At 39.2% G+C, this 12437-nt stretch overlaps 1 protein-coding gene across 6 annotated transcripts in view; it reads left to right on the top strand.

The window, feature by feature from the left end:
- LOC126091870 (parathyroid hormone/parathyroid hormone-related peptide receptor-like) overlaps positions 1-12437 on the top strand; it is a 509713-nt gene that overhangs the window by 444606 nt on the left and 52670 nt on the right. For all 6 annotated transcript variants that reach the window (XM_049907163.1, XM_049907181.1, XM_049907197.1 and 3 more), the window contains 4 exons: positions 3579-3685; positions 4545-4676; positions 10933-11027; positions 12218-12383. In XM_049907163.1, the coding sequence (XP_049763120.1) occupies positions 3579-3685; positions 4545-4676; positions 10933-11027; positions 12218-12383 (500 nt within the window). The remainder of the gene's footprint in view (positions 1-3578; positions 3686-4544; positions 4677-10932; positions 11028-12217; positions 12384-12437) is intronic.

Here is a 12437-nt window from a genome sequence, read left to right as displayed (position 1 = left end):
CTATCTCCAATTCGGCTATCAAGTTACTTGAGTAATTAAACAGGAGTTATCGTCAGGACGAATTTTCTTGCGACAACATTCTTATATAAAATATTCTCAGGTTTATTGCCGCGTCGAATTTGCGTGAAACATGAAACAAGTTTTCGAAGATCACCTGCGCTGTGTTCGCCAGAAGAAACAGTCAGGTGGTAGTGGAAAGCATAAGGAGAGCCCACATTTTACCCGCGAAGAGAAGCGAGGATCAGTACAGTCGAAACACCCGTCAAGAGATAATGCACCACATGATATTTTTTTTAAAAATTAATATATATTTCTTTTTTTTTTTTTGTTCTCAGTGCCACATATTTTAGGGCTTGGTTAGTTTCGACAACACAAGAATATCCTCAGGTCTGCCTATATAGAAACCCTGTATTAGCTATGTTTCCCTACGGCTTATACTGTATTTTTCTGAGAATTTCTAATATCATGGATTATTCCATTTTGTCAAATGCTTTTCCCAGGTCGCGAAATCCAAAAGAAGGTTGTCTTCATTTTCTAAAATTATGCTACTGTTACCAAGCAAAGGTACAACTGTCTCTTTGGTGTATTTACCTTTTCATAAATCTAAACTGATCGTCAGTTAACAGATCCTCATTTTCTTCCCATTCTTCTGTATATAATTCTGTGGACCACTACGTTCCTTAGCTCTGAACAGACTGTGCGATGATTCTATCATTTGCTGTTGGTATCTTGATGATACTTTTCCGAAAGTCTCATGGTATATCTTCAATCTCATAGATTCCTAACACCAACTAGATTTGTCATTTGGTTTCAATTTTCACTAATGATTTCAGAAATTCAGAAAGAATGTTACACTTTCTGACATTCTTGACCGCAAGTCTTCCAATTCTGCTTCAAGCTACGACAGTAACTCTGGATCTTCTGTATCTTCCATCACAGCCCGAACGTATTCTCATCCAGACTTCAAGATTTAACAGAAGCCTTTCTCTTTTATGCAATCAGATTCTCTTTTCCTGTTACTCCACCCTCTTACACAAATGTTTAGTTTCGTGTCTTCCTGCCAATCACCCATCCACATTCGACTCCAGAACTACCTCGAGCTTAATATCCACATAACCTTCCCCCTTTACTAAACGTGTACCTATTACACAAATAACTGTCAAAATAAATAAAATACGACGACGTATATAACCCCCTCCACACGTTTCCTCTTTCTGGCCTTCTTTCCAGTCTCCATGTGTCCGGCATGTTAGTTCGGATTTAGCAAAGTATTGGTGGTAATGGGTCGCTGAAACCCTTTTCTGACTCAACCACTCCCTCTCCCCCCTCCCCCCCCCCCTGTCCCTGGCACGGAACATCCACCACATCTGTATGCGCTTAGTGTGATCTCATGTGGTAGTGCGAGAATGTTTCCTTAATGTTTATGAACGGAAGCAGCCCACGAGTACCAGACCAGTATTGACCCATGGGGATGTGGAAATCCGCCTAAAAACCACATCCAGACTGAATGGCACACCGGTTCTCCTCGTTAATCCGCCAAGTGGATTCGATCCGGAGCCGACGCTCCCACCCTTATCCCAGAAGCGGCTATTTCCTCGCTTTCAGCTATCCGGGCAGGTTAGTATCCGTTCTTGCGGGTAGTTATAAAATCTATTTTCTAATATCTTCACCAACAACGGAGAAACTGACCAACTGTTATATTTTTAAAGTCGTAATTTAGTTCATACTTTAATTTACCTTCCAAAAATCTCAAAACGGATCAACAAGTGTTTAGAAAAAATCGATCCAGTGAAACATAATAAGCCCTTTATTCACATGAAGTGTTGAGTGCTATTGACAAGGGATTTCAGATCGATTCCGTATTTTTGGATTTCCTGAAGGCTTTTGAATCCGTACCACACAAGCGGCTCGTAGTGAAATTGCGTGCTTATGGAATATCGTCTCAGTTATGTGACTGGGTTTGTGATTTCCTATCAGAGAGTCACAGTACGTAGTAACTGACAGAAAGTCATTGAGTAAAGCAGAAGTGATTTCTGGCATTCCCCAAGGTAGTGTTATAGGCCCTTTGCTCTTTCTGATCTATATAAACGATTTTGGAGATAATCTGAGCAGCCGTCTTTGGTTGTCTGCGCATGACACTGTCGTTTATCGACTAAGAAAGTCATCAGAAGACCAAAACAAACTGCAAAACGGATTAGAAAAGATATCTGAATGATGCGAAAAGTGGCAGTTGACCCTAAATAATGAAAAGTGTGAGGTCATCCACATGAGTGCTAAAAGGACCTCGTTAAACTTCGGTTACACGATAAAACAGTCTAATCTAAAAGCCGTAAATTCGACTAAATACCTAGGTATTACAATAACGAACAACTTAAATTGGAAGGAAAATATAGAAAACGTTGTGGAAAAGGCTAACCAAAGACTGCGTTTTAGTGGCAGGACACCTAGAAAATGTAACAGACCTACTAAGGAGACTGCCCACACTACGCTTGTCCGTCCTCTTTTGGAATACTGCTGAGCAGTGTGGGATCCTTACCAGATAGGACTGATGGAGTACATCAGAAAAGTTCAAAGTAAGGCAGCACGTTTTGTATTATCGCGAAATATGGGAGAGTGTGTCACAGAAATGATAAGGAATTGGGCTGGACATCATTAAGAGAAAGACTTTTTTTTTTGCAACGAAATTCCAATCAACAACTTACTCCTCTGAATGCGAAAATATTTTGTTGACACCGACCTACTTAGGGAGGAATGATAACTGAGATATAATAAGGGAAATCAGAGCTCGTACGGAAAGATACAGGTGTTCATTCTTTCCGCGCACAATACGAGATTGGAATAATACAGAACTGTGAAGGTGGTTCGATGAACCCTCTGCCAGGCACTTAAATGTGATTTGCACAGTATCCATGTAGATGTAGATGTAGATCAGTAATCTGCTAAAATTTTAATGTTAAAAAAAAAACTGTTTTTGGTATGTTTGAAAGCTCAGTGATGGAAGAGACTGTTAAATCTAGTGCTGACAACTCAGCTCTGGGGGACAACCAACTTCGTATTAAGTACGTGGAAGGAACATGGCCGAAATGTAAGTCACTGTAATTGATTTTATTCTTAGGTAATAGCAGTGACTCTGCTGTACAGAATGATTAACCAAAACGAGATACATTTTTTCCTGAAAAGCCTAAGAATACCCATGTATGAATATATAAGAAGCATATACACGTCCCATTTGAGTACCTTATAGCGTCCGTGAATCCATGAGACGAACATGACTCTAGCGTATGATGGACTTCAGTTCCTCCAGTCTGGAGCCCATCTAAAGAGATTTCGTGTTAGACTTCGCTGTCACAGTATTTAGTGGTTAGTTTGAAAGTCTTTCTATTTACGCACGTTATGTGCTTAAATAGCACAAACCCGTAAATCCGTAGGCACGAAGAGGCTAGGTTCAAAATTGCTTACTCACCTTTGAGATACAGAGAAATACGGAAATCTATGCAGAATTATCAACTTAAAATTTAAATAAATTACGTGAACTATTCTGGTGTTCATTCTATGACTGCTTCTCGTTTTTGTTTCAGCAACGTGTAAGCCAACTTGGGATCAAATTTTCTGCTGGCCAGAGACAGATCCTGGAGAGTACCAGATTGTGTCCTGCCCGGAATACTTTTTCGGCTTCGATCCCAAGGTAGGCTTGTACCTTAAAACTACGTTCTTGAATTTTTTCGTTACTGTTCTCCTTTAATAACTATATTCAATCAACTATCAAGGCCATGTTTTTGTAACGACAGCTTTCTATCTTTTTCTGCCCATATAATTCATTCTTGACTTACATTTTGTTACTTTCCACACATCATCTTCTATTTTCTTTCTTGGCTTCTTATAGATTTTATTTCACAAATTTTTGCTACATTTTTATTTGTTGAAGTTATTTTTGTGTCTTCTTCTTCTGCGAGGATTCTTAGTTGATTGATTTCTTTCAAAACAATTTTAATGAATTTTCTTTCTATGCAGTTTGTTCTCCGTAGCATTCTCCAACACTGTGGGTTCTAAGTGCTATCTTTGCTCAGCAGTAACTAGCTTTCGCATCCATGGAAAAGTATATCCCAAGCGCATATCTTAACAATTTTTTTCTATTCTGAGTGCTGTTTTCACTAACAGTCTTCTTTCACTGAAACAGCGGTTTGCTGTTGCAGCTTTTTTTCTGACTTCCAAGCTGCCTCCTCTTACGTAATGAAAGGAGCTAAATGATAAGATTTTGTGTTTTCTATTTTATTTCTTTGAAATTTAATTTGTGTTCTTCTTATCTGTTGTTTTCTTACTATCATTTTTTTCTCTTAGTTTTAAACTCACACTTATTCAGAACTGTTGCACATTTCCGTTTGTTATTATGAAGCATACGAAATATACATTAACAGATTATTCTTAGTTTCATGATTCAATTGCACTTATAACTGAGTAGCAGTTATTTACATCTAATACTTAGTGTATGTTTTACAGTATTAACATTCTTCCAAAAAATATAAAGTTATTATTTACTTTTGCAGCGAAATGCATCCAAGCTTTGTTACGAGAATGGAACCTGGATGACGTGGACTAACTATACAGAGTGCTTTGATTCCCCATATGCCACAGTAACTGAACCATTTACGAGTGGTGTCAATGATTCTTCACTTGCGGTAAGACGCATTCCATTGTTTGTCATTTTGTGGGAGAAGTTTGCTTTTTACATTATATACGACGACCACCTAAGAATTTTATGTGTCCGGAATTAACTGATGAGATGAGTTCTGATATGCAGCTATTCATGTAACGGAGAAATACTGTAACTCTATAGAAACAGTATCAGTTAGAGAAGAAATAATAGGTCAAATTAAAAACTAAATTTAACCGAAGTATTCTAGGCTGGGATGAAGTATGGTACTTTTTTAGTATTTGACTGTGAAACATTAAGCAATGAAACGTATATAACAGAAATAACCAAAAATTAACTGAAACAATTACAAGGGTGGGTGATGTTTGAGAGGATCCCGTAATCAGCTAGAAACTGTCTCAACAAAGAAGTACAATGCAGACACTGTGATATAGGGTGTAAGAAATAACATAGCCCTCTTTTAATTACAGTATGTATAATGCAATTTGACTGTGTTCAATCCCAGCAGGAGGCGCTTTAATGACAAAGAGGTACAGACTTTGTTGGTTCGCGTCTGTTATAGGCGATGGTACTGAACTTTTATGGACGTCCTGCGCCTGGTCCTACAGCTATTGTTATCGACACATGTTTCATTTCTGGTTATGACTTTCTAAATTTATAGTTTATTTGAGTGATCTGTGTTCAATAGACAAAACGCCAGAGAAACTCTTCTTGTAGTACACGTAACCGTCAATAGCAGCGATCGCATTAATTATCTTTATTTGCAATTCTTCCCTATTAAATGTTAGTGGAGGCAAGATCTTTGACATAAGCTAAAAGGGAGAAAACGCTCGGAGCAGAGTCATGTGACCATAGGCGACACTGAATATAAGAGCAATCTTGATGACAAGCACTTCCAATTCAACGCTGAGGCAGTTCGCCAAAGAGGTAATCACGAACGTCTCAAAAAATACTTGTTGGACTATCATGCTGTAATTTTACCAAACGACATTGCTGCAGCATGTCCAGGTACAAGAAATCAGTAATATCTGAAAAGAAAAATAGACCATAAACTTTTGACTAGGAGGTAGGTGCCAGATCTGCTAATATTACGTGAATCATGAATGTGTTCTATAATCTCGTGAGGATGTTATGTGCCCCAAACATGCACATTATGACGATACCCCTTTCCAGACACATGAAACGTTGTCTCGTCACTGGAAACCAAAACTTCTGATAAACCATATACCTTCAGTATCTACATGTATATCAGGACTCCGCAAGTCACATCACAGTGTGCGACGGATGGTACTTCCGGTACTACTAACTGTTCACCCATTACCTGTTCCACTCTAGAAAGGTGATGGGAAGATTGTCACTATGGCTTTACATTACCTCTAATTTCTCGAATTTTCTCGTCGTAGTCATTTCGCGAGATGTATATGGGAGGAAATAATATGTTTTCCGGCTCTCACCGGGAAATACTCTTTCGAAATTTCGATAATAAATATCTCCATGTGAAACGTCCCCTTTGAAAAATTATTCACAACTGTGCTTAAACTGACACAATATTTTCAGCGCAACGCAATCTGACTTTCAAAAATCCCTACAAAAGAATGGCCCTGACTAACATTAACCTATACGTTTCACAAATCACTTACCTCACCAAAAATCTTCCTTACTCGAACTACTGCAATACAGCGAGCGCCACTACTGCCAGCTAAATAAAAGATTCAAACTACGGAAGGCACTAACTACTGATAGGGATAGTTAGCAAATGAAAGATTTTAATAGAGAACAAACAATGTATTTACCTTAATATCATCAAAAGTCATAATATATGTAATTTCAAAACTCCGCCATCTCTCTCCTCACATCCACCACTGCTGGCGGCTCACCTCTAACTGCGCAACGCTACGCGCTGTTCACATCCAGCTGCCGCTGCCCAACACTACAATGGCAGACAACAATGCAAACTAGCCACAGACTGCACACAGCACAGCCAGTGATTTTCATATAGAGCGCTACGTAACGTTGCCAATAAGAAAACATAAACAGCCTACTTACATAAAGAAAACATAAACAGCCTACTTACACATGATTCAAAGCGCCTCTCCTGTAGCGCATGGTACTGGAGAGTTTTGAGCGTTCGACTAATCGATCCCGTGACGAAACGCGCCGCTCTTCGTTGGATCTCCTGTATCTTTTCTACCGTTCCTACCTGGTAAGGGTCACAGATTGAAGAATTAATAGCTAAACGTAGTTGAACAAGCGCCTTGTAAGTCACTTCTTTCGTGGATGAATTACATTTGCTTAAGATTCATCCTGTGAATCTCAGCCTGACATGTACTTTTCCTGCAGTTTGCTTTATTTCGTCATTCCACTAAAGATCACAATAGGTAGCTACTCCTAGATATTTTACGCTTGCTGCTGTTTCCAACAATTTGCCGTTGTACGGTAATGGACTTCTTTTCTTCTGTAAGCGCAGTATGTTACATTTATTTACATTCAGGGTATACTTTGAGAGCTTGCACCACTCATCAATTCTCTGTAGGTCGTTCTGCAAATGGATACTGCCTTCTGGCGTTGCTAATCTCTTACAGACAACCGCATCATCTAAGAATAACCTTTATTATCTCCCGACTCTTTTATCTAGATGTTTTATATACACTGTAAACAGACAAGGTAGTATCACACTTCTTTGGGCTACTGCGGAAATCATTTTAACGTCTGTCGATTTTATTCCGTTAGAAGCGACGTGTTGTGTTCTGTCTGTTAGGAAGTCTTCAGTATTGCCCCAGGCCTGGTCCGATATTCGGTGAGCTTGCATTTTTTTTTCAATAGATGGCACGTTCTCCCTTAAGTCAATGAATAGGGTGTCAACCTGAGAGCCATTGTCTGCAGCGCTATGGATCTTATGGAGGAACATAGCGAGCAGAGATTCACAATATCTCTGTAATGCTTAATTTATATATTCCTTCTAAGAATAAGTTTTGCTGAACTAGCTTAACTATTGTCATCGAGCACTGTTGTCGAAGTTACTTTGCCGTTTTAGTGAAGAAACATGACACGTTTGTGTTAGTTTTTAAAATTAGGAAATACTTTTGATTATAAAGAGTTATTCACAAATACCTCTAGCGTTTCAGAAGACAACAGTATAGGATCTACAAGACATACAGGAAAATGAAGCATATCAGTAAACACAGATCCGCTTTCATTGATAATAACAATAATTTCACATTCTCTTACTTCCAAGTTTTAGGAGTCCTCAGGTCAAAATATTGCAACGTTCTACCCATCTTCTAGCTATTATATGATTATTCGATTGCAGAGCACCCACTGGAAGCAGAAACGTCCATAAAATATCTAGAAGTATGCATACGGAGCTGTTTAAAGTGGAACGACCATATAAAATTAATTTCAGGAAAGGCAGACTCAATGGAACAATCCTGAGGAAATGTAGTCTATTAACAAAGGCTAGCTTAAAAAAATTCTCGTTCCACCAATGCTTGAATATTACTCGTCATTTTGGCATCAACGGCGTATAGGTTTGATAGAGGAAATGGAGAAGATCCAAAGAATAGCTGCGTCTGTCGTTACATGTTCATTTAATAAGCACTAAAGCATCACAGAGCTTATCAATCAACTCCAGACGTTGCAAGAGACGCATTCTGCACTACGAGACTGTGCGTTCCTCGAAGAGTCCACCATTATACTGTTTCCCCCTACGTACACTATGTGATCAAAAGTATCCGGACACCTGGCTGAAAATGACTTACAAGTTTTTGGCGCCCTCCATCGGTAATGCTGGAATTCAGTATGGTGTTGGCCCACCCTTAGCCCTGATGACAGCTTCCTCTTTCGCAGGCATATGTTCAATCAGGTGCTGGAAGGTTTATGGGGGAGTGGCAGCCCATTCTTCACAGAGTGGTGCGCTGAGAAGATGTATCGATGTCGGTCGCTGAGACCTGGCACGAATTCGGCGTTCCAAAACATCCCAAAAGTGTTCAATAGGATTCAGGTCAGGACTCTGTGCAGGCCAGTCCATTACAGGGATGTTGTTGCGCAACCACTCCGCCACAGGCCGTGCGTTATGAATAGGTGCTCGATCGTGTTGAAAGATGAAATCGCCATCCCCAAATTACTCTTCAACAGTGGGAGGCAAGAAGGTGCTTGAAACATCAATGTAGGCCAGTGCTGTGATTGTGCCACGCAAAACAAAAAGTGGTGCAATCCCCCTCCATTAAAAACACGGACACACCATAACACCATCGCCTCCGAATTTTACTGTTGGTACTACTCATGCTGGCAAATGACGTTCACCGGGCATTCGCCATACCCAACCCCCGCCATCGGATCGCCACACTGTGTAGCGTGATTCGTCACTCCACACAATTTTTTCCACTGTTCAACCGTCCAGTGTTTACGCTCCATACACAAAGCGAGGCGTCGTTTGGCATTTACTGGTGTGATGTGTGGCTTATGAGCAACCGCTCGACCATGAAGTAAGTTTTCTCACCTCCCGACTAACTGTCATAGTACTTGCAGTGGATCCTGACGCAGTTTGGAATTTCTGTGTGATGATCTGGAGAGATGTCTGCCTATTACACATTAAGACCCTTTTCACCTGTCGGCCGTCTCTGTCAGTCAACAGACGAGGTCGGCCTGTACGCTTTTGTGCTGTACGTATCCCTTCACGTTTGCACTTCACTTTCACATCGGTAACAGTGGACCTAGGGATGTTTAGGAGTGTGGAAATCTCGCGTACAGACCTATGAAACAAGTGACTCCCAGTCATCTGACCACGTTCTAAGTCCGTGAGTTCCACGGAGCGCCCATTCCGCTCTCTCACGATGTGTAATGACTACTGTGTTTGCTAATATGGAGTACCTGGCTGTAGGTGGCAGTACAATGCACCTAACATGAAAAACATATGTTTCTTGGGGTGTCCGGATACTTTTGATCACATAGTGTATATCTGACGAATAGAGAAAGAAGATAAAGTCAGATAGATTGAAGTCTACACGAAGGGTTAACGGAACTCGCTTTTCCCATGAACTATTTACGACTGAAATAGGAAATGGGGAAAGCGATAGTAGTACACAAACTGCTCTTCGCCTTATATCGCAAGGTCACATCACATGCAGGTCAGTGACTGACACCTTTCTTTATTGCTTTAAAAGTTATTATTCCACACAGTGTGATTTGTTATCAACAGACGTTGTTTCTCAGGTGGCTTATAAAAAGACGAGCTCTGTGGATACTGCATCGTTGCCAGTTTTCGCACATGGGAAATACACTTCGGCGCTGCTGCAGCTTTTTAGGAGTGATATTTATTGAAAGTCCTCGTTCTTAACTTTCTGTACATGAAAACTATTAGGACATTCCTTAAGATTAACGTCGGCTGGCCGTTAATTGCTGTAGTCTGGGCAGGATAATATTCACTTTCAGCATGGTCGGCAACAACATGAACTGCCTTTTGCATCGCTGCTGAATTATGCTCTTTAAATCGTAAGATTTAATCCCACGTTCTCTGAACATATTAACCGGATTAGTGGCTGTAACTACTATGAACTGGACAATGCTCAATAGATAAGGTCATCAACTTGCACCAGCTCAAAGGTGCTTTTATCTCATTGAATAGGGTTAACAAGAATGAGACATGAACAAACAGGGACTGAGAAACGCGTATTGTCAAAGGTACTTTTACGCATAACAAAATATAACGATATTATTTACATGCTTTTCCACAAAAACTCAGGGTGGTTGTCTTGAAGATGTTTTTCTTCTAAATGTTGAAAACTTTTTAAAAACACTGTATGCTGACAGTCTACGGTGATTTTAAAAGGATTTCATTATGTATATGTTACACTGAAGCTGTGGACCGATAATGAATAAAGCCTTGAGGTTTATAACACGTCAAGCAATGTACACGACAATGAAGTAATGCATACTGAACTAGAGGCATTGGCTTTACTTGAGGAGTTATCCGTAGAAGTATTCGTACCTTCAACCTGTCTAGAAGTATGAATTTGCTAATCGTATCGTGTATTGCTTGTTTCCCATATTATTGTTTCTGTTCCCTCTACTGTTCTTTCAACAATAATTCCTCCTGTGCTGTTCCAAAATGCAGGCATTATATTTCGGTCTACTACTGCATTACGTAGGTCTTGTATTGGTGTATATTATGAAGAATGTAATGAATCTCAGTTAATTGAACATATTACTAGAGATGAAATTTTAGTGACTAGTGGCAAAAAATACTCTTTTGCGAAAAACGATAACCATCGTTTTATTTACAGACATTCCTCCCTGTTGTAACTGACGTTTCCAGAGCTGGGTATAGTATATCTCTGGTGTCACTTATCTTCGCATTTACCATTTTGGCTGCAATCAGGTATGTTACAGTATTTAAGTTGAAATAATTAAAACTATGTACTGCCGTAGGGCAAAGCGGGATTGGCTATGTATCATAATATATATTCGACACAACTGCTGTAATTTTATTCCCATGTGGAGGTTCATATTGTAAAGATAAATCGTATGTATCACATAAATGTAGTTGTAATATACTTGCTTACACAGCAATCTTCAGCGGCAATTGTGACCTTTTTTTTAGTTAAGCTTACTGCTATTAAAGAGTATTTTTGCGACAGACACATTTCACTTTTCTTTAAAAAGCATCTTCTGTGGTAGTTCTGGAAATATGGGCACATGCTATGTCTGTACTGTTTGGTCTTTAAAGATTAAAAGCAGTACTTCCTTATGAAGTTTATGTACAATTTTCATGCGGCGTTTTTGCCCCATGTTTCTATTAACTTCTTCTAACTTCCACTTTTTCCTTCGTCGTTAGCGTACGTTGTGGTCCAAAGAAACTTGGTCTCAAATTCACTCTTGGCAATTAGTCGTCTGTTTTTAAATCACTTTTTGTTACGTTGCATTAGCGTTTTTTTCCTCCCTTCACGTCACAATCTAAAACTTCACTTCAGTTCCGATTTTGTTGTGGAGTTGTACAGAGTCAGTTGAAGTGGAAGTAACGCCAACGGAGCATAAGAGAAAGTGGTTTAAAAAAGGGTGAACATTTTCCAAAGGTGAATGTGAAGCCAAGTTTCTTTCAACCTCAATCTCCGCTAACAACGAAGGCAACAGCAGAAGTTTGCAGAGTAAGTAGAACTGAGGCAAAAACACCGCAAGCAAACTGTAGGATCACTTCATGAAAACTACTGTTTCTTATCTAAAAATAACTTATATGTACAGACATTATTTATCCGTATTTCCAGTATGACCACAGAAGACACTTCGTAAATGAATTCGAAAAGCGTCTGTTGTAAAAGAATTCTTTAACTGCTATGTACTTAAGATGGAAAATTCAATAATAATTAAATATTATTGTGGTTATAAGAATATTGTATCACGTCATCAATTTGTTGTCTTTCATTGACAGGAGGATTATTTCTGTAATAAAGTGGAACTATCATTTAAATTGTATTTTTATGTGTTACTAAACGAAACACAGGGCGGCAAAGAAAACATTTTTAATTTGCTAATAGTTTGCCATTAATTGATTTCTATCTTTATCCATTGCAGGACGTTACGGTGCCCACGTAATATATTACATATGCATCTATTTGCCTCATTTATTATGAGAGCATTTGTTACAATACTTAAAGATTCACTCTTCGTTCTTTCTATTGGTCTCCCAAGTAATCTTGTGCAAAGAAGTGGCAAATATTACTTCAACGTGCCTGCAGAGGTATGTATTATTGCTTTGCAGCATCCCATAGTAATATATTGCCTTAAAAGAAAC

Source organism: Schistocerca cancellata, chromosome 1, assembly GCF_023864275.1.
Source record: "Schistocerca cancellata isolate TAMUIC-IGC-003103 chromosome 1, iqSchCanc2.1, whole genome shotgun sequence".
Classification (NCBI taxonomy): domain Eukaryota; kingdom Metazoa; phylum Arthropoda; class Insecta; order Orthoptera; family Acrididae; genus Schistocerca; species Schistocerca cancellata.
The sequence above is the reverse complement of the archived record's forward strand: the minus strand, read 5'-3'. Positions and strand labels throughout refer to the sequence as shown.